Raw genomic sequence first — 23,259 nt, 5'->3', positions numbered from 1 at the left:
TGTATACCATGCACTGTCTCCCCACCAGATGAATGGCCTCTGAGTGCAAGGCAGGATCTCATTCAATTCCATTCAGCCTCATTCATAGAGCCCCTCTGTGTGCCAGCCTTTTAAACTCCTCCAGACCCTGCCCAATGGCAGTTTAAACTTAAAGTTTTGCTCTTTATAGCTAGAATTTAATGCCAAAGCCCAGTGTCCTAATTTCTTAAATAGTCCCAGGTGGCTGCAGAATATTTGGGTCTAACAGCTTCCACAGTATGCAGGGGCCTCAGAGGTTTCTCCAGAGTCAGCTCCATATTTTAGGGGAGGCCCAAGGAGAAAAGGAGTGAGGAACAGAGCTGGGATGAAATCCAACAGAGCCAATGCCATCTCTTGGCTCTGCCCCTGTGGACAGACGTGGCCAGAGTGCGACTGTAGGCTATGTGCATCCCCATGTGACACACTGTACAGTGGCTCCTGGGTTTCTGCCCAACATGTAGCTTCCTGAGGGCTTTTCTATAGCCTTCTGCCTAGAGGGTGAGGGCAGGTACTCAAGAACTATTGGTTGAATGAATGAATGAATGTGCTCTAAACACCACTCAAGCCTACAGAGCCAGAAGCCAGCCTCTACCTAGCCTGCTGCCTGGGTTCTAAGTATGTCTGTTTGTGGTAGGCTCAGGCCAGCTCCTCAGCAAGCAGGAAAACCAGGGTGAGAGCTGGCAGAGTGTGGCTCAAGTGGTAAGAGAGCCTACCCCAGTGTAGCCAAAAAAAAAAAAAAAAAAAATGGGAACCAGGTTGAATGCCTGAGGTGAGGACAAGATGGAGGGAAGTCAGGGATGGAGATCAACCAGGTAGCAGGCCCTGCCTGTTACAGGGACACTGCCACTGACCTGCCCCAATGCAGGGCATATCTGGTTCCCATAGCCCTGCCCTTAGGAGGCTGGGTCCAAGACAGGCCCAGAACTGCTGAGGGCCTCTTGGCTCCCTCTCTCTCAGTGCAGGGTCTCCCTCCATGGGCAGCACCCAAGCATTTCCTGGGACTTGAGGACCAAAGCCTGACCTGAGCAAAGCCTTTCACCCACTGGACTCTTGGGAATTCAGCACAGCAAACACTCATAGACCTGCCCAGCCCTGACCACCTTCCTTGTGCTACTTACACATGGCCAGTCTCATGGGCCACCACAAAGGCTGAGGAGAAGCCATCCTCGTGGTTGAGAGCACAGCTTCTCAGGGGGTGGCACATGCCAGTGACAGGTGCATATCCTGCCAGGGAGAGAGGGAAAGGGTAGAGAAAGAAGTCACAGGCAAGCAAAGTAGAATGTGCTGAGGTCTGTGCCAGCCTGGCCACTGCAGGGACAACTTGGGAGGTGCTGGAGAGTCCCTGGAGAAGCAAACCTGGGCCTGGCTGTCCCCATGTCTAATGACCTGGTGGCTTTTCTTTTGGTCTACAGTTCCCAAGGTCTATTGGCAACTCCTCTGAATTTTCATACAGAATCCAAGCCTGTACACACTCTACTTCCATGCTATCTCCTTCCACTCCTGCAGTCAGTCATCAGTCAACAAACGTGCTTGGAATGCTTTCTGTGTGAAGGTTGGGAATGGCACTATTTGGATAATATGGGGAGCTGAGTGTAGTAATGCAAATCTGTAGTCCCAGCTACTCTTGAGACATCTCAAAAAACAAAAGCAATACAAAACAAAAAACCCACTCTGGATACCATGGAAACACATTAAGGAAGGTGCAATTCGGCAGGCCAGCAGGGAGATTAGGTCTGTGTGCTAAGGACCTGTTTTTAAGACCGTCTAGGCTGGGGTGTGGCTCAGAAGTAGAGTACGTGTTGAGCACTCACAAGGTCCTGGGTTCAATTCCCAGAACCACAAAAAACACCACCAAAAAATACAGGTTGGGAGTGCTGACCAAGCCCTGGAAGATCTCAGAGGGGCAGCCAATAGGAAGCACTCCCTGCCTTGGCCTGCAGTCAACTAGAGAGCTTTCCCTGTCTTAGAGTTGTGGCTGACATGGTCTTTCATTTGACGTGACTTTGGGGAGTACAATGACAGACTGTTGCAGGAAGGAGGTTTGGGGCCTCTATTGTCCTGAGCTCTGGGTTTTGTCCTACATGTCATGCCATTACACCCACAAATGTGTGCATGTGCCTGTGTCTGTGTGTGTGCCTGTGTACATGCATCTCTGTGTGTGCATGTGTGTAAGTCTTATGTCTGCATGTGTGCATGTGTCTGTGCATGCATGTGAGTGGTACGTGCGTGTCTATAAACCACATTTGGGCTTCAGTGGTGCAGACAGGCAACCCTTGGGAAGGCAGGGCTGGCTGACTCATTTCCAATGTTAAACCAGAAAACATGCAAAGCCCTTAATGTGGGGCCTAGAGAGCCAGATCTGCCTCCTGGTTGCTGTGGGGCATGGGCACACCTCTTCATCACTCTGTATCTCAGTTTCCCCACAAAGGAAAGTGGTACATGTTTACAGATGCTTACAGTTGTCAATACTCTGTCACGGATATTTCACACATTCCTCAGTCCTGTGAGCAGTTGAGGACTGAAGCAAGACCATTGTTACAATCTTTCCCATTTGAGAGTTGGGAGAATCCAAGAGCGAAAGGGGAACTTGAGTCCACGGGCCAGCAGGGCATGGAGTGGGATGAGACATGGGCTTCCTTTTCTGTAGCCCACATGACCACCCCTAAGTACCCACAGTCTGTGATAAGAATACCAGACATGGTGTGAGCAGGAAAATTATGGGGTCACCAAGTAGGTGGGCTCTGGGACATAAAGCACAGAGCTCAGGGCCTGACCACACACAGCTGCCTCAGGCTGGGCCAAGACAGTAGGCACCCACGTGGGGACCCTTTCACTTTCCTGGTCCCCAAGAAACCACTCCAAGTTCTATCCAGGTCATGTTTCCTCCCTCCCTGAGGCAGGCTCCACAGAGAGCCTGTCTACCTCCAGGCCTAACCCTGTGCCCTGCAGGCTACACACACCTGGCCACGGCAAATACAGTACCTTGCATACCTGAGGGCCCAAAGTTCTGCCGGGTGAGGAAGACAACATGGTCGTGGTGCTCAGAATGGCTGGGGTCCTGACGCTGTTGGGAATGTGCCCAGCGACACACCTGTTCCAGGCTGCGAGCGGGGTTCCCATGCTCGATGAGGCTCAGAGACTGCAGGGGCCAGAAGAGTGCCACCAGTGGAGTGGTCAGAATCCTGGATGCCACAGGAGCTCTCTTCCCACTTACAAGTGGGAGCTCCGAGGCCCAGGGGGCTGCATGCTGTGCCTGTCCCAGAGATCGCCAGCTGTGTCCACCTGGCATGGCTGGCACACGGCCCACCCTGTTTTAGGGAGTGTTCCTGTGACAAACCAAGCACTTTGTCTACATGTGTCCACTAGAAATGGCACACTATTTCTTGTCCCCTCTACTAACCCACTGGCAGGTGCCAGGATGAATGCTTTCCTGGGCTTTACATTCACTGCACTGTCTCATCTCCACAGCAATCCTTGGAGGAAAGTCCAGATTAAGTGTCTTATTGGAGATTGCAGAGCCCAGGGTTCAACCATGACAGGACTTGTCTTGGTCACTGCCCCCTCTAAGCCTGTTTCCCTAAATCCCTCAAGAAGGGTCTCCTCCATAAGGTAGTAGGATGTCCATTCCCCACTGAAGGAACCCTTAGTTTCTGCTCTCACCTCTAATGCCTCCAACCTAAGCCTTGGTTCTGATGGTCTCAGGGCTCTGATTTTGGAGAGGAAGTTTCTGGGACCACACTGTGGCTGCACACCCCTCCTCCATCCAAGGTCTCTCAGGTGGCAAGCAGGGGCTCACCTGTCGGTACCCGACCATGATCAAGCGGACAAGGGCGATGTTCACATGGACCCCCAGGGACTCGTCATGGTAAATTTCATCCACCTGTTAAGGAGAGGCGAGAGAATTCTATGGGAAGCAAACACACACTGAGGGCCCATGGTGTGCCAAGTACCAGGCTAGATTCCTAGTATATGTTACACCTCTTCACCCTGCCATGACCTTCTCAAGCAGGCATTCTCACCCCTGCTTTATAGGTGAGGAAACTGAGGCTGAAAGAGTTGAAAAGATTTGCCCAAGGATACCCAGCTAATAAACTGGGATTTAAATTCTGGACAGCTAAATCCCAATCCTGAGCTTTTTCCAAAAAACAAAGCTGCTCTCAAACTAAGCAAGACACTCATCTTTCCAAATCTCTGAAGAGCCTCTTCCAGAAAGGTTACTGGACTCAGGGAATCCCTGCTCAAGCTGCTTGTCCTAACATCCCTGTGTACCTTTGCAGTCACCACTGGGACAATGTCTGCCTGATAGTGCCTGGCTACCAGGGAGCCAGCACTGGGCTCTTCTCCAGGGCAGTGCTCAAGGGCCTTGGAGCAGCAGCACCAAACACACAGAGCCTCGGACCCCACCCAAGCCTCCTAACAAGCAGGGGCTCACCTGTCGGTACCCAGCCATGATCAGGAGCCTGCATTTGAAGTCAGGACCTGCACTTAAACAAGAGGCCCAGGTGGTTCTCAGACCCGGTCAAGCTCCAGGAGTCCTACCCAGGATAATTCCTTCTTCTCAGCCCCAAGGACCCCACACAGTTCATCAAGGAATCTGAGACACTGCCTTACCACAAAGCCCTAGACAGCAATCACAAGGAACACGCAGCTCTCCTGAGGATGCTATCTCCTGAGCTGCCCATTGGACATTCCAGCTTTTTTGTTTTAGATAATTTTTTTAAGACATGAAACATTTCACTGCAAAAAATTGAAAAGTACAAAAAAATAGAACATCATCCACACTGCTAGTAGCCAAATACAGAATGGCCGTCGCTAGAATTAGCTTCCTGCCACACGTGCAAGTATATGCACACACGACTGTTGATTTACAAATAGGAGTCTGTGACTTGGAATACATTGTTCACATTTTGCTTGTTTTCTGGAACATGTTCCATGGCGTTGACAGCATCCCTGATGTCTGCTTGAGACGTACCATTGCTATATAACTAATCCCAGGATGCAGCTTGAGAGAAATCATTGCCCAACAGCAGCACTGACTTTGCTTAGCCAGTCAATTTTAGGACACACCAATAGTGATGCACCTATTGAGAGTTCTGGGCTCAAATCCCAACTCTGCCCTTTATGAGATGACTGGTTTAGGCACAGCAAGGAGTTCCTTAGAATCTCTATTTCTTTTGCTATAGAATAGGAATAATAGTGGCTGTTATAGGGACGCCATGTATGAATGTCTGGGAACCACGAATGAGCCACACAAGCCCCCAGGCACGATCAACAGCTGTGAAGGAGGAAGAAGTGGAATCTAGCCTCTGTCTCCTGCGTGCACAGCTTCCTGGGAGCTGTGATGGAGTTTCTGCTGCTGTTGTTCTCACTGCTTCCACCTCTCCATGCCCATTAGGCCCCAACTCTTTCCCATGCTTAAGCGAAGTAACCAACCTACAACCCACAAGGGGACTGTTGTCCACCAGGTAGAGAGGAAGGGGCTTCCAACCATGCATATGTGTGTCCAATGAGGATAGAAAGCCAGGAGGGGAACTGGAAACCTGCTCCAGGGCTGACACACTCCTCTTGGGCCAGCCAAGGACAGAGCCAAGCCATGGGCACAGAGCCACTCAGCAGAAGCCCCATGCACCATGGAGCCCAGCCCAGCCCCAACCCAGCATCCCAGCGCCCAGAACTGGCAGCAGACCCAGTGCGTGAATATGCAGAATTCAGAACAGGCTTCTGCCACGGGGCCTTCCTGGCACCCATATCTGGATCCAATGGAATAGTGAGAACAAAGCTTAATGCCTGCTGTGGGCGACCCTGCCAATCCCCACCACAGGGCAAGATGGACAGGCCCACGGGCACAGAAGTCCCTCCCACCCTCCTGCCCTCCCCAGTGTTCATGGGAACAAAGTGTTCCATGGCATAGAGATGGTATCTTCCTCAACTGCACTCCCCAGACTTATCCTAAGAGGACTTGGCCCCACAGGACTGCAGCCCCCCACACCCATGTTCCCTAGAAGAAAGCCAACTTCAGGAAGTTTTGCTGCTTGATGTTGATAATCCCCCTGCAACAGAGTGACTCTCAAATAACCTTCCTTTCCAGCCCTTCCAACGCAGAATGGCCTTCCTCCCACACAGGGATGTAGTCAGTGTTGTGATCTCCCCATGTGCTTTGGAGGCACATCAAGAGTGGGTTCATAGCCACTTCTGGGCCCCACATGTACATGTGAAAACCTACTTCTTGTCTTAAGAGAAAAGAGGAGTCACTGAGACAACTGTGTGGGGGCATGTTCTGGGCTTCTGGAAGTATCCTAGGCTGCTACCATCTCCCACAAGTCATCCCCCTAGTGGGTTGGACCATTTAGACTACTCCAGAATCCTGCTGTGTGACAGTTGGCCCTCTGTATAGGCAGGCTCTGCATCCCTGGGTTCAACCAACTGTGCACTGAAAATCTTTGGAAAAGTCTATATTGAACATGTACACTCCTTGACGTCACTGACTAAACAATACAGTATAACAACTATTTCCATAGCATTTGCATAGCATTAGGCATCACAAGTAATCTACAGATGACTTAAAGTATATGGGAGGATTGCATTGGTTATATAGGGGACTTAAGCATCTGTAGATTTTGATATCCATAGGTGTCTTGGGACCAAACCCCCCAGGGATACTGAGGAACAATTGTACTTATCTCTGTCCCTGACTTGGTAGATCAAATCCATTCATCGAGGCCTTCAATGATTTTTCAACAGCTACCAACTCCAGCCTACAGCTCTGGGAGGTGGAGTTGGCCCTGCCATTCCAAGTTCCCCGGTCCAGTCCTTCTCTGGCCCCTGGCACGCTCATCTGCACACACCCTACCTGCCCTGAACTCTTGAGTAGGGACCTCAGTGGCTTTTACTCAGTTGGAACTGCCTTGAGGCTTTGCACAGGCCAGGAAAGCTACCGTGCAGGACTCCCATATTGGCTGGCACTGTAGAGGCCACCCAGCACATGGCACCACAGCCAGGAGACTGTGGCCTCTTGGGAAGCCCAGGACTCCAACCTCTCTGGAGCACACTCACACTCCCTGACAGGCTCCAGGCTAGCTATGCAACCAGGGTCTGGCCCTGTCAGCCTTGGCCTTCAACGGCTACATCCCATATGCCAGAGGAGGAGCCAGCTAAGGGGCTATCATAAACTGCTTCCCATGGTTGGGAGCAAGGCAGGATGGTCACAAAACACACCCTCAAGCCAGAAAGAACAGCATGTCTGGTATCCTTGTTTCTCATCTCTGAGCCAAGTTCAAGGTCTCCGCCAGGACCCCCAGGTTAAGGTTTAAAACCACATTTGGCCTGAGATAGCCACTGAGTGTGAAGCAAAAAAAAAAACAAGTAAGGGTCAGGACCCTGGCCAAGGGAAGAAAAACGGCAGAGTGGAGAGGAAGGTAGAGAGCACTGGGGTTAGAGGGACAGATGAGCTGTTCCCTGAGCACGTACTGGGCACTGGGCACTGTGCTGAGGGCTTCTCCCTCTGAAAATTATTCCATCTCATAGGTAAGAAATTCGAAGTTCATTGAAGTTTGATTACTTGTCCCAGGCCCCCAGACTAGGATGTGGGAAGGCCAGGGAAATCAGAACTCTGTGACTCTATGGCCCCCATTTATACTTAGGTGCTATCCAGAACCAGTTTCTAGGCTGCAATGACAAGATGAGGAGACTTCACAGCTCAGAAGAGAGAAGTCCTTCCCCTGGACCAAGGCCTGACTCTGCTAGTGGTGGCATCAGCAGGAAGCACACAGAAACCAAGATTCCAGGGCCCAGGGCTATAGGGAAGTCCTGGCCGTGAATATTCTGTCATTCTGTCCCAGTAGCACACGGTAATCCTCAAGCCAACTCCTACTTCAGAAGTGCAGCCTCTGCAAGGGTGAGGACATAGACTGACCCTGTCCTCCAGTAGTTTATAGTCTTACTAGGAAGATGAGAAGCACTGGCGGGAGGTGGCAAGGGGTCCGTGGCGGTGAGCTTAGGGAAGCCAGAGGAGCTTTACGGCTGAGCTTCAACCCTGGGGTCCCAAACACAGGCAGCCTATATAGAGGGACAAAGGGGATGGATTTGAAGTCAGATGGTCTGAGAAGGCAGAGAATCACCCAGGGGCCAGGAAACAGGGCAAGGAAAGAGGCAACTGGATAGGGGAGGCAGGAGTTGAAGCCGAATCTCTTCTCTGGGAGCCTCGGAGCTCCCAGAACCTGTTCCACTCTCCTGTGTCAACCACGCCCTTGACTTTTGGATCACAAAAAGGGTTCCTTGGTTCCAAATGTGGGTGGAGGTGGGTATCCAGTCAACAGCAACTCAGCTAAGCAAGCAGCAGTTGAAAGAACCCCTCCACCACCTCCATAATCCTGCATAGCCAGGCCCCTCTGGGGCCAGGTGGCCAAGCTCCCCTGGTTTGGGGATTCAGCATCAGTTTTCCTGGGAGGGTCAGGCTTGGTGCCTAAGACAGGAATGCCTAGGCAACAGCTTGTGGCTGGAGGGGACCACCTAGACCCCCAGGGAGCCCATGGAAGGTCATTTGGAAGCCTTCCCTTCCGTGCCAAACCAAGACTGACTTCTCGCTGGCAGAATAGGGGTGAGGGAATCATCACCAGCAATGCCAAGTTCCCTTTCTCCAGGGGTCCACTCTTCCAAAACAGCCTTAGCAGACTGTGTACCTCCTGCTTGGCAGCCAGGTTCTGGTAGGTCAGGGAGAGGGCAGGGACAGCACTGATAAACAAGGCCCTGCAGTATCCAGTCCACCTGTGCTCACACAGAAGGATGACACTAATTGCCATTAGGGTTGGAACTGCCCATGAAGGGGGACAGTCCCCTCACTGTCTCCTCCCAGCAGCCTCCCAGATGGTGGTACGCACCCTCTTTTCCTTTTAATTACAGATGGAGAATCCCTGTTCTGATAATCTGAAATCTGAAATGCTCCTACTTCAAAACTTTTTGAGCATAACACCACAAGTGGAAAATTCCACACCTGGACTCACGTGAGAGATTACAGTCAAAACGCAGGCACACTAAAAATATTGATAAAATCACCTTCAGGCTACAAGTCCAAGATGAATATGAATATAAATGAATTTCGTGTTTAGACTTGAATCCCATCCTCAAGATAGCCAATTATGTATGTGCGAATATCCAAAAATCCAGAACACTTCTGGTCCCAAGCTTTTCAGAAAAGGGATGCTCAACCTGTAACAAACTTTTAATTTTAAAATAACTTGAGATTTGCAGGAAAGGTGCCCGGGTGGTGCAGATGTCCCATGCACCCTGCACCCAGTTTCCCCTAGGTCAATATCTTCTATCACTATGGCACATTTGTCACAGCTAGTGACCCAATACTTTTATATGATTACTAACCAAAGTCCCTAATTTCCCCCTATTGTCCTGGTGCTCCAAGATCCCAACCAGGGCAGGACAGTGCACTGCATCACCACATCTCCTTTGGCTGTTCCTGTCTGATTCTCCTCTGTGACAGTTTCTCAGACCTTCCTGGGTTTTGGTGGCCTCAATGGTTTCATGGAGTACTGGTCAAGTTTTTTTTTTTTTTTTTTTTGGACTCTTCTTCAATTTGGGTATGATCTATGTTTTTTCTTTTTCTTTTTCTATGTCTCACGATATAGTCAAGGCTGGTCTTGAATTCAAGATTCTCCTACCTCTGCTACCTGAATGCTGGGTGCACAGGTGTGTAACACTGTGCCCAGCTTTGTCTATTTTGTGGTTAGACTGGGGTTATGAGTTTGAAGGGGGATGACCACACAGGTAAGGTGCCATTCTTACCACATCATGTCAAGGTGATATCAGATGACTTATCTCCATTGATGTTGACCTTGACCACCTGGCTGTGACAGAGAGTCCGGTTTCTTTCCTGTAAAGTTACTCTCTTTTCATGCTGAATTTTTTAGGGAAAAAAAAAAGTCACTGCACGGACTACATTTAAGGAGTAGGAAGTTAAATTCTACCTCCCTAAGAGTAAAGTATCTTCATAAGTTATTTGTACTTTCTCTGCACCTCCCTCATCTTCCCTACCCATTTACCTGGCAATATGGGCTCATGGATATTTGTTTATACTTTGGATTATAATTCAATGCTAAGTTAGTTATTTTGTTCAAATTGTTCCAGCTCTGGCCATTGGGAGCTCCTTCAGTTGTCTCCTTTGACCCTTTAACACACTCCATGGTTTGGGGACTGTTTGTCTATCTATATTTTGCACGCTTTGTCACTTTCTGGTCTTACAAGATGCTCCAGGCTCATCCTGTACAACCTATGCCCGACTTCTAGAGTTGTTCATTTTTCCAGACAGGGACTCTGAGGAAATTGATACTTTACCTATATTTTCATGATGAGAAAAGAGGCCTAAAGTCATGAAGAAGGTTGCCTAAGGACAGCAATCATAGGTCCCCAAGGTCCTGACCCATTCACATGACTTCTCTGGTCCCTTACTGATTCTGAACCTGGACAGAATGGGCAGCATTGCTTCAAAACAGGGGGTTGTCCATAATGACCCCTCCTGCCTGACTCAAGCCTAGAAGGATGACAGCAACGTAGCATCTCAGGCCCTTAGACCAAGCCCTCCACTCTGCACATGCTGAGTATGACATCCAAGGTACCTGGACACCCACTGCCTGGCATCTCATTTCAGGTGCTCTTCTTTCCTCATGTTTATAATCACTGCCACCCAGGTGGCAATCATGGTGTTGCACTCACTGCCTGAGTAAGCAGGAACCTCTTGGTTATTCTTGATAGATATATGGGTTTGGGGAGGAAGAGCACAGAGGTACAGTGCCATGTTGGCACACACTACACAGCACAGTCCCTGGTCCTTTCAAGCAATGGAATATCTGAGGAAGGAAAACAAGTCCTGGTGGTCCCATTGGCATGTTCCAGTAGACCAAGATGGCACCGGTGCTAGGTGTTGCATAGCCAGAGTGTGTGGCTCAAACAGAAAAGCAGAGATCACAGTGGGGCCCTCACACATCCTGCCTTGCTCCTGGTGGCACACCAGCAATGCTGTGCTGTGCAGAGAAGCACATGCTCTGCCGACTATATTGAAAGCATCTTGGAAGCGTGAGACTCAAAAGTGGAGAAGGTATGGAAACCCCTTAATTTCTCATAACCTCCTGTCTATGTACAAGAGTAACATGCAAGAAAAATCTAAGTTCTGATAAAATACAAAAATGCTAACTGACAATAATTATTACATCAGAGTTTAGTTGGTAGCACTTTTTTCTTAAGTACACGAAATAATGGGGCATCTGACAATTGATAGGTCTTAGGTTTGATGACATATGTTAAGTACATGCTCACACATGGGTGAGCTTGTCTGTGTGTGCACATCTGATTTGGCATGGTATATACCAGTTCATGGATCTATACAAACACATGTGTATTTTCCCATGTGGATGACAAGACATGTACGTGCATGAACACAAATATTACATGTCTGCATGTTTGCATGCATGTGTGGTGTGGATAAACATCACCAATCCATTGCTGCCAGTGACTTGAGATCCTGCCCTCCCTGAAGCTTGGGCTGATGCACAGAGTAGCCAGGCTTGGGCCTGGTTTCCTCTGAGTTGGAACATAGTCCTGACTGGCCAGGGGACCATGTTCCCTCATGTGCCATATCAGCAGACCTTGTCCCCACAGTCATCAGTGAGGACTTAGAGGCTGATGCTGCACTCAGGGCAGTAGAAGGAGGGTGCTGATTGTGCTGACTTATTTCCTGTTACCACAGGACTCCTAGCCCAAGTTCATGACTATAGCCCTGTATTTCAAAGGGCTTATGTGGGCAGTGTCAGCTGCCTGTTAAGCAACACACCTCAAAAGGGCATGGTGTCTCCAGGGCTCCCTAGAGTCTATGGGCTGGCCTGGGTTGTTCCCCAGGGATCAAGCTACTCAGCCCACTCCACACCCAGGCTGTTTGTGCATGGGGCAAAAGGACAGACCCACCCAATCCAACAGAGTTCCTTTCACAAGTCCACAATGCTCAGCATTGATCCCCTATGACTTATTTGCAAAATGCAGCAGCCTTTATGTCCCAGGTTGGCCTACCTGTGTGTAAACAGAGGCCTGGGAAGACCCAAGCTCTGCCCTTCCTGCTGCCGCGTGAGCTCACCTCTTGGAGCCCACTGGGCTCATCTGCAGTGTGCAGGAAATACACCTTGTAGCAGCAGGAGGATGGAAGGTGAAGGCAGATGTGAAGCACTTGAAGCACAGCCTGGTACAAAGTCTGTGCTCCATCACTTGAATCTTAGTTTAAAACTACTTTCCACTTTGGGAGCCCATTAGGTCATTCCAGAAATAAGACTTTAGGAGTCTCCCCTCTAGTATGTCCAGCAGGACGCTGTGTAAGAAAGCATTCTGAGGCCTGGAATGCTCTCTTCCCCTGTGAGGGGCACTCATTACTATCACGTCTCTCTTAACAGGAAGGACAGCGTCTTCCTTCCTTTTGTGGAAGCATGGTTCCCTGCCCAGGATCTTGCTTGGAATATGTAAATACCTATGTGCAGCACCTGAAGCTAACAGCTGAGAGCAGGGCTTCTCACCTGCACCACATACAATCTGGCATTGTAACCCTCAGTCAGGGGACTGTTCCACCATATATACCTCCAGACATCACCAATGTCATCAATGGACAATCACTGCTTTGGGCTGGAGGGTATAGTTCAGTGGTCAAGTGATCAGATCCTGGGTTCAACCCCCAGCACCACAAAAAAATTTATATATATTAAAGTGAATGAGGTTTTGTCCTTAGCAAAAGCAGGGGAAAGTTTCGGGGGAGAGATAAAAGAAGGGAGTGGGAGGAAGAGGACTTGAATCCTTCCCATCCTTCCATTGTCGAGAGCTGTTTTGCAGGACCATCTACTGTGGAAAGGCAAAGGTGTGGCAGAGCATGGTGGTCCTAAGGGTTGAACTCAGGGCCACATGCTTGCTAGGCTCTACAACCTGAGCCACTCCCCCAGCCCTTTTTTGTATTTTTGAGATAGGGTCTCACGAACTATTTGTCCAGACTGCCTTTGAACTGCAATCCTTCTGATCTTTGCCCCCTGAGTAGCTAGGATTACAGGCGTGAGACACTGGCTACAAAAGCAGTTTTGGGGGCTCCAAACCAACCTTTAGGATGAATATTTAACTCAGGTCATGAGCCAACAGAACGCTAACCTCTCAGGCTGAAGCCAGCAAGGCCCTGGTTTGACAGCCATCTGTACCATAACATCCTGGGTCTAGAAGAGGTACCAGGCTCTTCCAAGCAGGCATCCAAGTGGCCTGTAATGAGAAAGAGCTCTGAAGCAGATGGAGCTGGGACAACACAAAGTTGGCAGAGACACCAGCTAATGTCTTCCAGGCAACCTTTGTATTGTCAGCCAGTTAAGGCAAGGTGGGCAGACAAGTAGCCAGGGGCCTATCATCCAAACACGTGGGCTGGCAAGAGGGGTTCCAGAGAAAGAAGAGACTGGAAGCTTCTGGCAGCAGACTGGCTAGATGAAGAATCATGAAAGGGCCTTTGTCTCCTCTCCCTGCAACCTCTGCTCCAACTCCAGGTCCCAGTTGGATCCCCACATCCCTATATCCAAGGCAGTCCTCTACAGCCAAGAGCAGGAACATGCCAGGGTGGGGGGCAGGGAAGCTTCAGAAGATGACTCCCTAGGGAGACCCACATCAGGCAGACACTCTTCCAGAGTTCTTCTAACCTCCCAGCTGGAAGCTGAGGTCTTCCTTCTCCCCTCTAAAGAGCTGCTTGCCTTCACACTCTGAAACAGCAATAGTGGAGGGGGAGGAAGTATAAATTCTGAAACAGACAGATCTGTGTTTGAGGCCTGGCTCTGCTACTTAGGAGCTGTGTAGATTCTGAGAAAGTCACTTAGCTCCTCCAAGTCTCGGAGGTAACAGGGATATAAGCACATGAGGCTGCAGGGTGAGGATTCAATGAGCCATCTGAAAAGTGCTCAGCTCTACAGTGGACATAAGGCAAATGCCTCTCTTCTGGGCCTTTCCACTCACCCATCACAGCCTCAGCTAGGCTCTGGCCCATCCTCTCCTCCCCCATCAACTTGGGGTTGCCACCATCTTGAACCATTCCTCCTGCCTCTTCATGTCAGAGTCTACGCTGTCTCATGGATTTTCCTGCCACAGCTAGACACCAAGAGCTCTCTGCAGCCTCTGGCACCTGCCCCTGCACAACGGGGTCTGCATCCTCCTTCTGACTCTCCACAGTGTGCCACACTGCCTCCTGCTACCACCACACTTGTCTGCCTGCTCCTCACCTCCTCCCATTTCCCTCTTCCCTAAGGCTGCCTTCCCTGCCTCTAACCTCATCTACAAAGCCTTCCACTCATGTCCTGTCTGCAGATTGGTCACCTTCCCTAAGCCCTTCAGCATCCTCAGTGAGTCCTTGATTGTTTCAGGGAACTGAGGCATGTTTCTGCAGCCAGACCAAAGTTTCTAGAAATGGATTCTGTCTGTGATAACAGAGGCACTCACTAAATGCTGAAAACAACTTCCCCTTATGCTTCAAAGGGCTCAAACGGCTCTCTAGTTCTGAATTTCGAAGAAATCTTAAGATATATATATCTTAAGGAAAGTGACTCAGTAAAAAGGGTAAACTAGGCACAGATAAAGACAAGTGCTTCCATGGCCTATGGACAGATGAGGGAAAGATGAGGAGGAGGTCTATGGTTGTCATTTGGAGCTCTGAATATTTTTAGCACATTCCCAAGTTAGTGTGAAGACAGGATAGCACTGATGCTCTCACAGCTGCCCCTACCACTGCAGTGCCACGGGCCTCATCACACAATAGTGAATATTTTCCTAATGGCTTCTGTCTCTTCTCCCTGCATTAGCACAATGGGACCATCCATCCTGGCAACAAGATCTCCTCTCTGGACCTGACAGGCCAGCCCTGGCCCTGGAAATCAGGATCAGACATGGTCACAGGCAGGCGGGCACTTCAGGACAAGAGCAAAGGGACACCCTTTTCACTGGTTCCAGAAAGTCCCCAGGGAAACCTGTGCGTCAAGCAAATGAAAGTCTCCACACTGGCAGGATGATCTGTGGGTATCCTGAGCAGGCAAGGCTGTCTGCTGCCCCATCCGCTCACCATCTGGCTGGCTGGCTTCTGTGCCCGGGAAGCCAAAGCCCCATGTCAGCCACTTACCTCAAGGGCAGTGACAGGCATGCAAGGTGACAGTCCCTAAAGTTGCAGCTGATCCCAGTGCTGTGAGCCTCTCCACAGAGGAGTTAGGCCTTCACGAACACCTCTGGCCCATGGGCCTCCCCATTCACAGGGCAAGTCAGCAATGGGCAAGCCAGCCAGCCTACAGCCTTCCAGAAGCTCTGAGAAGACTATAGCTCTCCTCCTCCCCAGGCCTCTGGTAGGTAGTAAGGAGAAGGAAGGCAGAACCCAGACTATTCAAACAGCAGTCTCCAAGGCAGGCCCTCATGGCATGGTCTTTGGGGAGGCTGACATTGCTCCCTAGCAAAGGCTGTAAGTTGTAGGTTAGAAGTAAAGGGTCAAAAGTCAGAATATGGTAATTGGACCAAGAGAGCTGGAATGGGTCATGGGCTTACCTTTCTCCAGCAGTGAAGTTTTGGGGACATGGGGAAGGTCCCTAGGAAGGAGGAAAGGTGGATGGCTGGCCCTCACACCTTGAACCTTGGAGGACTGAGAAAGAACTTTTTACCCTGCCCCATACACCTCCTCCCAGGTGGACTCTCACAGCCCTAGATCTGAGAGGTTTACCAGACCCTCTGAATTTATCACACTTCAGTGTGGCTAACTCAAAACTACACTTCGGCCTGTGGGAAGGAATTATCTCTTTATATGACCCATCAAAAGACCATTTCCTAGCTAGGCATCATGGTGCACACCTGTAATTCCCGTATTTGGGAGGCTGAGACAGGAGGATCACAAGTTTAAGGCCTGCTTGGGCTACACAGGGAGACCCTGTTTGAAAAACAAAAGCAAGCAAACAAACAAACAACAAAAAAAAACCCACCACAACAAAAAAACCTCTTCCCATCTCCAAAGGACACCCCCAGATCTCGGTGGGGACTAGTTTCCTGTCTACCCTCCCCATCAGCCCTACATCTCCCAGGCAGCTTCACTTCTAGTTCTAGAGAGCAGCTTCTCCATCCCTGCCACTTGGGTTGACCCTTTAGGGGAACTAGACCTGGCCAGCTAACTGGCTTGTGGGGGCCTTGCCAAGGGCACAGTGGCCCAAAACCCACACATATAAGGTCTCACCGCAAGCAGCAATGTCAGAAACCCAAACAGGGTTGAAGGCCTTCCAGGACACACACAGGCATCTCCTGAGGTTGCTTGAGGGGCTGTTCCTGGACTGCATGGGCCACAGAGTTGATAGGAAGATTATTTTTAAGTGAAGACATTTAAAATTCAACAGATTCAGAAAAGAGCCTTCTCAAACATCCGTGCTGACTAACAGCAGTAATTTCTAGGAAATGAGGCCACCAGAAATCCTTTCGGGGGACTTCCACCAATACAGAAGACAGACCCCTCCATCCTGCTTCAGCAAATGTCACCACAAACCTCTTCATCTTCTTTTGTCCTCCTAAGAACCCATTTGACTGGCCTAAAACCTATTTGTAGCCAGGTGCTGATGGCTCAAGCTTATAATCCTAATACTTTGGAGACTGAGATCAGGAGGATCACAGTTCCAGGCCAGCCTGGGCAAAAAGTTCATAAGATCTCATCTCAACCAATAGTTGGTGTGGTGGTGCCCGCCTGTGGTTCCAGCTATACAAGAGGCTGAGATGGAGAGGAACAACTACAGTAGGGTCCACACCTCCCCTCTCGTCCTTTTCTCCTTCTTGCTCTCCCTTGTCTCTGCCCCTTAGCTCAGAAGGTATCCCTGGATCCCCAGGCCAAATGCAGGCACAGTCCTTTATTTCAGCATTTAAAAACTGGAAATTTTCACTTAGATATCTGGATTTGAATTGTCCATAACAGTTTAAGAAAAAAAAGCTGCATTTTTGACTTTTCTTGAAACATTGGTCTGTTTGTGACAAGAATCTACATCTGTGGAGGACGGCCACCGGCCACACTGAGCAGCAGCTGCACACTTTGGACAGGGTCTGGCTTCTACCAGAGTCTCAACATCTGCCCTTGGTCCTTGTCCTTGCCTGCCTGGTCCCTGAAAAGCACTCACAGCCCCTGGCAGGATTCTGGGACCTCCCCTGCAGATGGACAGCTCCCCAGACTGAGTGTGTTTCCAGGGGACAAATCTCAAGAAAGTCCCTCAACCCTAAGGCAAATGATGTCCCAGGCAATGCCCAAGGCAGGCTTGGAATGTGACCAAGCCCAGAACCCACAGACGACAGGCCAGCCTGGGCCTGTGATACCATGGCACTCACTGCTGAGGGCTCCCATGCTGAACAAAAGCAAGTGGTGACTCCCTCACATCCTCCCTGGGAAGCACCAGGCCTGGTGGCCGCCCCACCCCAGAGCACAGGGACACTCACGATGTTCATGAGGGTGAGGACGTAGTTCTGCACATGCTCCTTGCCATGGAAGCGAACCACCGAGTCGTCCACCGCCAGCAGCACCTCGATACTGTAGCTGCCAGGCTTGGCGTGTCGCCGCTTCCGCTCTGTGTCAACAAGCTGTTCCCCCACCAGGTCCAGCAGGTTGGGAAGGTCACCCAGGCCAAAGGCTGGAAGCAGGATGGGAAGGGAGGGAGGCTGCATTACTTGTGGCATTGATTTCTGAGAACACTTGTTTATTTACTGCTATTCAAGAATGCACCCGGGCTGAGGATGTAAGAATGCTACTACGTGTCCCAGTAAGTGGATGCAGGAGGGGCCCACACTTAGATGGATGACCACAGGGTGCGTGACACAGGTGGCTGCCTGCCCTTGGGTCCACAGCCTAGTTGAGGTGACAGATAAAAAAATCAGATGATAACAACACTTGGGACCAGAGTTTTTCAGATTTTGGATTATTTGCATAGATTTTGCCAGTTGAGCATCCAATTCAAACATCCACAATCAGAAATGCTCTGAAATCCAAAACATTGTCAGTGTGAGAGCACCTGGCAGGTCAGGCATCTGAGTCCTACAGTGAGTTCAGCAGCTCAAATGAATCACTGGTGGAAGAGGGAGGGCTGGGAAAGAGGTTCAGGCTCTCTGCATGAAGTGGGTAGAATAAGTCACCCCAACATGTGAACAGCACCCAGAAGTTGAAGAGTTGCAAGTAGAAGGCTAAACTTGACCCCTGGAGCCCTCCCTGCCAGGACTGCCAAAGGGAGATTCAGAGAGGTTACCTGACTCACCCTAGGTCACAAAGCAAGTTAATAAATAACAAGAGTCCAGACTACATCTGGATCTCCCCCTCCTCCATGACTATCAGGATTCACTCAGATTTCCCACTCAGCAAACAAGGGGAACTGAGGGGAAGGAGAACTGACAGTAGCCATGTGTGCTGGGGATGCCCAGTCACATTCTCTTCTATATGTCCCTCATCCTTCAGGCCAGGAGCAGGTAGCCCTCCCAGGCACAGCAGGGGTAGCCAGCCCTGGAGGCTTAGAGGAGCTCACCCAAGGAGTCCAAAGTGAATGGAAAATGGTTGAAAAAACAGTTGGCAGTCCCCCAAAACTTTGAACCTCAAGTCACCCTATAACCCATGCATTCCACTTCTAGATCCATGCCCAGAATGGAAAAGCATATGTTCACATTGAACTTGCACATGAATATTAACAGCATTATTATCCCAATAGCCCAAAAGTTGGAACAACCCAAATGTGCATGGACAGATAATGGACAGATAGAAGGTGATGTATTCAGGCCAGGTGCAGTGCTCATATCTGTAATCCCAGCTACTCAGAAGGAGATGGGGAGAATTGTGGTTTGAGGCCATTAAGGTAAAACGTTAGAGAGACCCTCTCCCCCATCGCAATTAATAAAAGCTGGGTGTGGTGATGCATGCCTGTCATCCCAGGTGTGCAGAAGGCATAGATAGGAGGATCAAGGTGTGAGGCCAGTCCTTGGTTAAAAACATGAGACTACACCCGAAGACTAACTAACGCAAACAGGGTTGGGGCCATGGCGCAAGTGGTAAAACTGCCTAGCGAATGCAAGGCCCCAAGTTCAAACCTCAGTACTACCAAAATCAAAAAGGTGGTAAACTCACACAGTGGACTAGTACTTTGTTGTAAAAATGAGTGAAGTATAAAGCACGTCATAATGTGATGAACCCTGAAAACATTCTGAGAAAAAGAAACCAGGCACAAAAGGCCTCGTGCTATGTGATTCCATTCACAGGAAAAACCCTGTTTGGGAAATCAGTAGTGATAGGAAGCTGATGAACAGTTGCCAGGGAGGTGGGGAGGAAGAAACGGAAGTGACTGCTAGTGGGTATGGAGAGCTTTATGGGGGAGGGGGTGGAAATGTTTTGGAATTGGATAGCAGTCATGGTTGAATAACATTGGGAGTATAACAAAAACCCACCAAACTGTGAACTTTAAAATGGTTAAAATGGTGAACTTTATCTTGATTTAAAAAAAAAAAAAAAGCAGTAGCCCTTTGCCTGGGAGGGAGGGGCTGCCCTAAGGGGCTGCAGTCCAGTCCCAGGCTGAGTGCCAGAGCTCTGGCCACAGGAGCATGAGCGCTGCTCAAATCCAGTTCCCTCCTCAAGAGGCATGTGGGGGTGGGAAGAAGGTTACCTTACCAAGAGAAGGCCTGGGTTGAAGGAGAGGGCAGCTTTAGGTACTGGGGGTGTTCAGAGGACAGCTTGAGGCTGAGGCAGGGCTCAGGAGAGTCCCTGAGGGGAGGGCCTGGCACAAGGCAGCTCATATCAGGAGGCCCAACCAAGGGAGTCCAACCTCTGGACTCCACTTGCATGGACTGTACTTGTCAGCAAGCCCTTGAGAACAGAATTGCTTAACTCTTCCTTGAGGCCCAAGGATGAGTGTGTGAGAGAGTGTGTGGGGTGTGGGTTTGCTGTGTCTATGCTCTGCCCACAGCTGGATCAAAAAAATCTTCTATTGCCTGGTGACTTTTCAAGAAGGGACCATAGATGGCTGGCTGGGACCCACTGGCTAGCACACAGGAGCTTCAGGTAGACAGCCTGAGGCACAGAAGATCATTCGCGTTTCCTGGACCGGACTCCAACCCTGAGCACTCAGCTTCCCAGCTGCCATAGGTGTGGCTCAAGGCCAGGGAGCCAGACTTCCTCAAGACCTCTCCCCAAAAGAGAGGTGGATGGTCTTTTTGATGCAGAATGGGCCTCAAACACAATGAAGCCCAAGTAAGACACCGCTCTTCCCAGCCATGTGGAGGGAGCAGTGCCCACCACCAGCCAGCTCCTGAAGCCACACCAGTGCTTGGTGTGGCTCTCTGCTCATCCCCGCACTTCCACCCCAGGCCAGCAGCCCCCTTCTTGACTCCTCTGTGAGTGACACTTGAGGAGCTACTGGGGCTCCAAGGAAGGCACTGTGTGGGGTGTGGGGGACAACCAGCTTCCAGACATTCTTTCAGGCAAGGCCCAGCCCTTCAGGGCTCTGGTAGAGGGTGTGGCCACTCAGAACCAGATTCCACCTAGCCATCGTCATTGTCTCTTTGCCAAAGGGGCCTCATGACAAAGCTAAGTCCAACTATGAAGCTGGCCCAGGGCCAGTACCTGTCACTTGCCCTGTCTCATTTGTTCATCCATAATCCTAAGTGCCACCAGATGCAGGGCTCCCTGTCTTCAGGGAGCTCCCGCTCTAACATGCCAGTAGTCAGTTACCACCATGAGACGGTTCTCAAGCACCTGCTCAATGTCTTGCTTCTTGCTGGGAATTTATATAAGCTTCACCAAGACACAGTAGCCTTAGCAGGTAGCCTCTGCTCATCCCCTCATCACTGTTTAGGAAAATGAGGCTCAGAGATGTTAAGGAACTTGCCTGGGGGTCACAGAACAGACAGAGACAGAGGCAGAAGCAGGATTTAAAGATGGCCTGCTGGACACAAAGCTGACCCCATACCAAGCAGCTATTCACAATGGCCTGAAGAACCTCCGCACGGTGGGTCCCACAGCGTGGAGTTAATTGTCAGGGAGAAGAACCAACTACAGCCACTCCACCTTCTGCCTCAGCTCAGAAACGACCTTCAGAAGCAATTCCGAGCCTCCCAAAATTGCTGGAGCCCAGAGGACCACTGTCCAGGACATCAATGTCCTTCTAGCTGGCTGTGCCTCCAGCCAGTTATAGGAGCCCCTTAAATCCATTTTGGCTTCTCTGCTGTACAGCAGCTCTGTGTGGCCTGGTCCTATTTTACAGATGAGAACACTGGGGTCAGGCACTGAGAGCTTAAGGCCAGAAGTTATCACAGAAATGTGAACAAAGTTGTGGGCCCCTGCCCACAATTTACCTTCATTGTGAAGGTCCTCGTGAGGCTCTGCCCATTCCTGCTGGATGGCTTCCTGGCGATACACCACATGTGTCCTCCCACTGGCCTCCTTCTCCTGCTGCCCTCGCTCCAGAGGCTCAATGAAGTAGTCAGTTTTGTCTGTGCGGATGAGGCCCGCCTGTGGGAACACAGGAGCAGGAGGAAGAGGGGAAGAGAGAAAGGAGGAGTGAATGCATAGCACACGACAGGCGCGTATCTGTGAATGCAAACGTGTGTGACCGTACATACACATGCACGCTCTTCCTCCAGGGGCTGGAGTTTCATACTTGGGAGTCCTGGGATTCCAGGAAGTGCTGTGGCAGGGAAGGGGAGGGAGGTGGTCGGGAGGCTGAGCGAGGGGAGGGGGGCTCCCCATTTCAAGCACAGCAGACCCATATTTACTGTGCTGTGCACTCATGGAATTCCAGGAGCATTTCATTTGAAGAAAAGGGGGGAGGCACACAAGCTACCACTACAGGCTGTGTACACACCCTGAATTCCAATGCATGTTCATTCCGCTCTTCCTACCAGCGGACAGCAAAGGCAGGCATGGCTCTGCTCCCCTATAGAGTGCTGTTATCTCAGACCTAAGCACTGCACGTACAGTGCCTAGTGGGCTCCTGGGGCCCGCTAAGGCTCCCAGGAGAACCCAGACAGGACGGCGCCCCAGGAGAGCACGCTCTGCTTTCAATCTCATGTTTTGCCTACATCAAAATTTTCCCTTAAAAAATATCAGGTTGTTGGCCTTGGAAATCAAAACATAAAAATATGACCTTGGCCAGCAAATGTGTTATTAGCCACCAATGAAGGCAATAATCAAAGGGTCCAATAAAACATACAAATAGATGAGTGTTATTCTATGTGTGCCTGCATATGCATATACACACGTGCGCCCACGTCATCTCTATAAAGTAGTAAACCAGTCCACCTACCACAGTGTGTGGAAAATAGCAGGCAATATTTAATAAATAAATATTTGTTGAATTTGTTCACTCATTCAACAAGTATCTATTGAGTACCTGCTATACACCAGGCTCTGGGAGCACAGCTGTGAACACAAAGCAGTGAATGAAGGAAATTTTTTATAAGTTGATTGGATTTTCTCCATTTCAACTCCTTTTTTAAAGCAGTCACTTTGTGTAATTCGACTCCACCCATTTCCCCAGCTCAGCCTGGTCCCCCTCCAAGACCAGTGAACCTCTAACCCAGCAACAGGGGGGCCTTTTTTTGTCCTTTCATATTTGTTGATGGAACAGAAAACACCACTTTGGATCAAAACCAAGATGCCTGCCTTCTGTTGCTCATCACAGATCCAATCAGGAGGCCAAGAAATGCTCCAGGGAAAAATGGTGGCGTTATTGTAATGTGTTTGCAGCTTTCCCAGGAACCATTTTATCAGGTGATACTCAATGGTCTGCAGAAGTCCTGGCATGTGTATTAAAATGTCAATGTCAAGTCTTATGCTGAGCACATATTCCTTGGTTCAGAGCTCTCTGGCCCTGCACCTGCTATGTACTCTGGGCAGGGGGAAACAGGTAAGTAAGGCTGACCTTTGGCTACCAGTTTCTCATTACCTGGAGATGCCAAGGATGACAGAATGTCCTGGCCAGTGCTATGGCTGGTGTGACCAGGCATCCAGAAGTGGTCCTGAGGATAGGTATGCATCGGGCTCCTGGATTTAAGGGCCAGAAATTCAACCTGAACCCCCTGGACCAAAAGGAAATGTATTGGCCATGGCAGGGACCAGGAACGAGAGATCCAAATGCCCCAGTGCCACAGCACCGGCTGCATTCTCTCCGACAAGCTATATAAACCCCCAAGCTTGCAGAACAAGTCCACCGTGCC

The 23,259-nt window shown here is 50.1% G+C and overlaps 1 protein-coding gene across 2 annotated transcripts in view; it reads right to left on the bottom strand.

Moving 5' to 3' along the window:
- Positions 1-23,259, bottom strand: part of Adamts14 (ADAM metallopeptidase with thrombospondin type 1 motif 14) — a 71,853-nt gene that overhangs the window by 26,515 nt on the left and 22,079 nt on the right. The window contains exons 3-7 of one of the 2 annotated variants that reach the window (XM_074079074.1): positions 21,397-21,553; positions 17,512-17,702; positions 3,815-3,898; positions 3,001-3,157; positions 1,137-1,242 (exon numbers count right to left, since the gene is read on the bottom strand). In XM_074079074.1, the coding sequence (XP_073935175.1) occupies positions 1,137-1,242; positions 3,001-3,157; positions 3,815-3,898; positions 17,512-17,702; positions 21,397-21,553 (695 nt within the window). The remainder of the gene's footprint in view (positions 1-1,136; positions 1,243-3,000; positions 3,158-3,814; positions 3,899-17,511; positions 17,703-21,396; positions 21,554-23,259) is intronic. The other variant, XM_074079075.1, reaches the window with a different exon arrangement.

This window comes from Castor canadensis, chromosome 7, assembly GCF_047511655.1.
Source record: "Castor canadensis chromosome 7, mCasCan1.hap1v2, whole genome shotgun sequence".
NCBI lineage: Eukaryota > Metazoa > Chordata > Mammalia > Rodentia > Castoridae > Castor > Castor canadensis.
The sequence above is the reverse complement of the archived record's forward strand: the minus strand, read 5'-3'. Positions and strand labels throughout refer to the sequence as shown.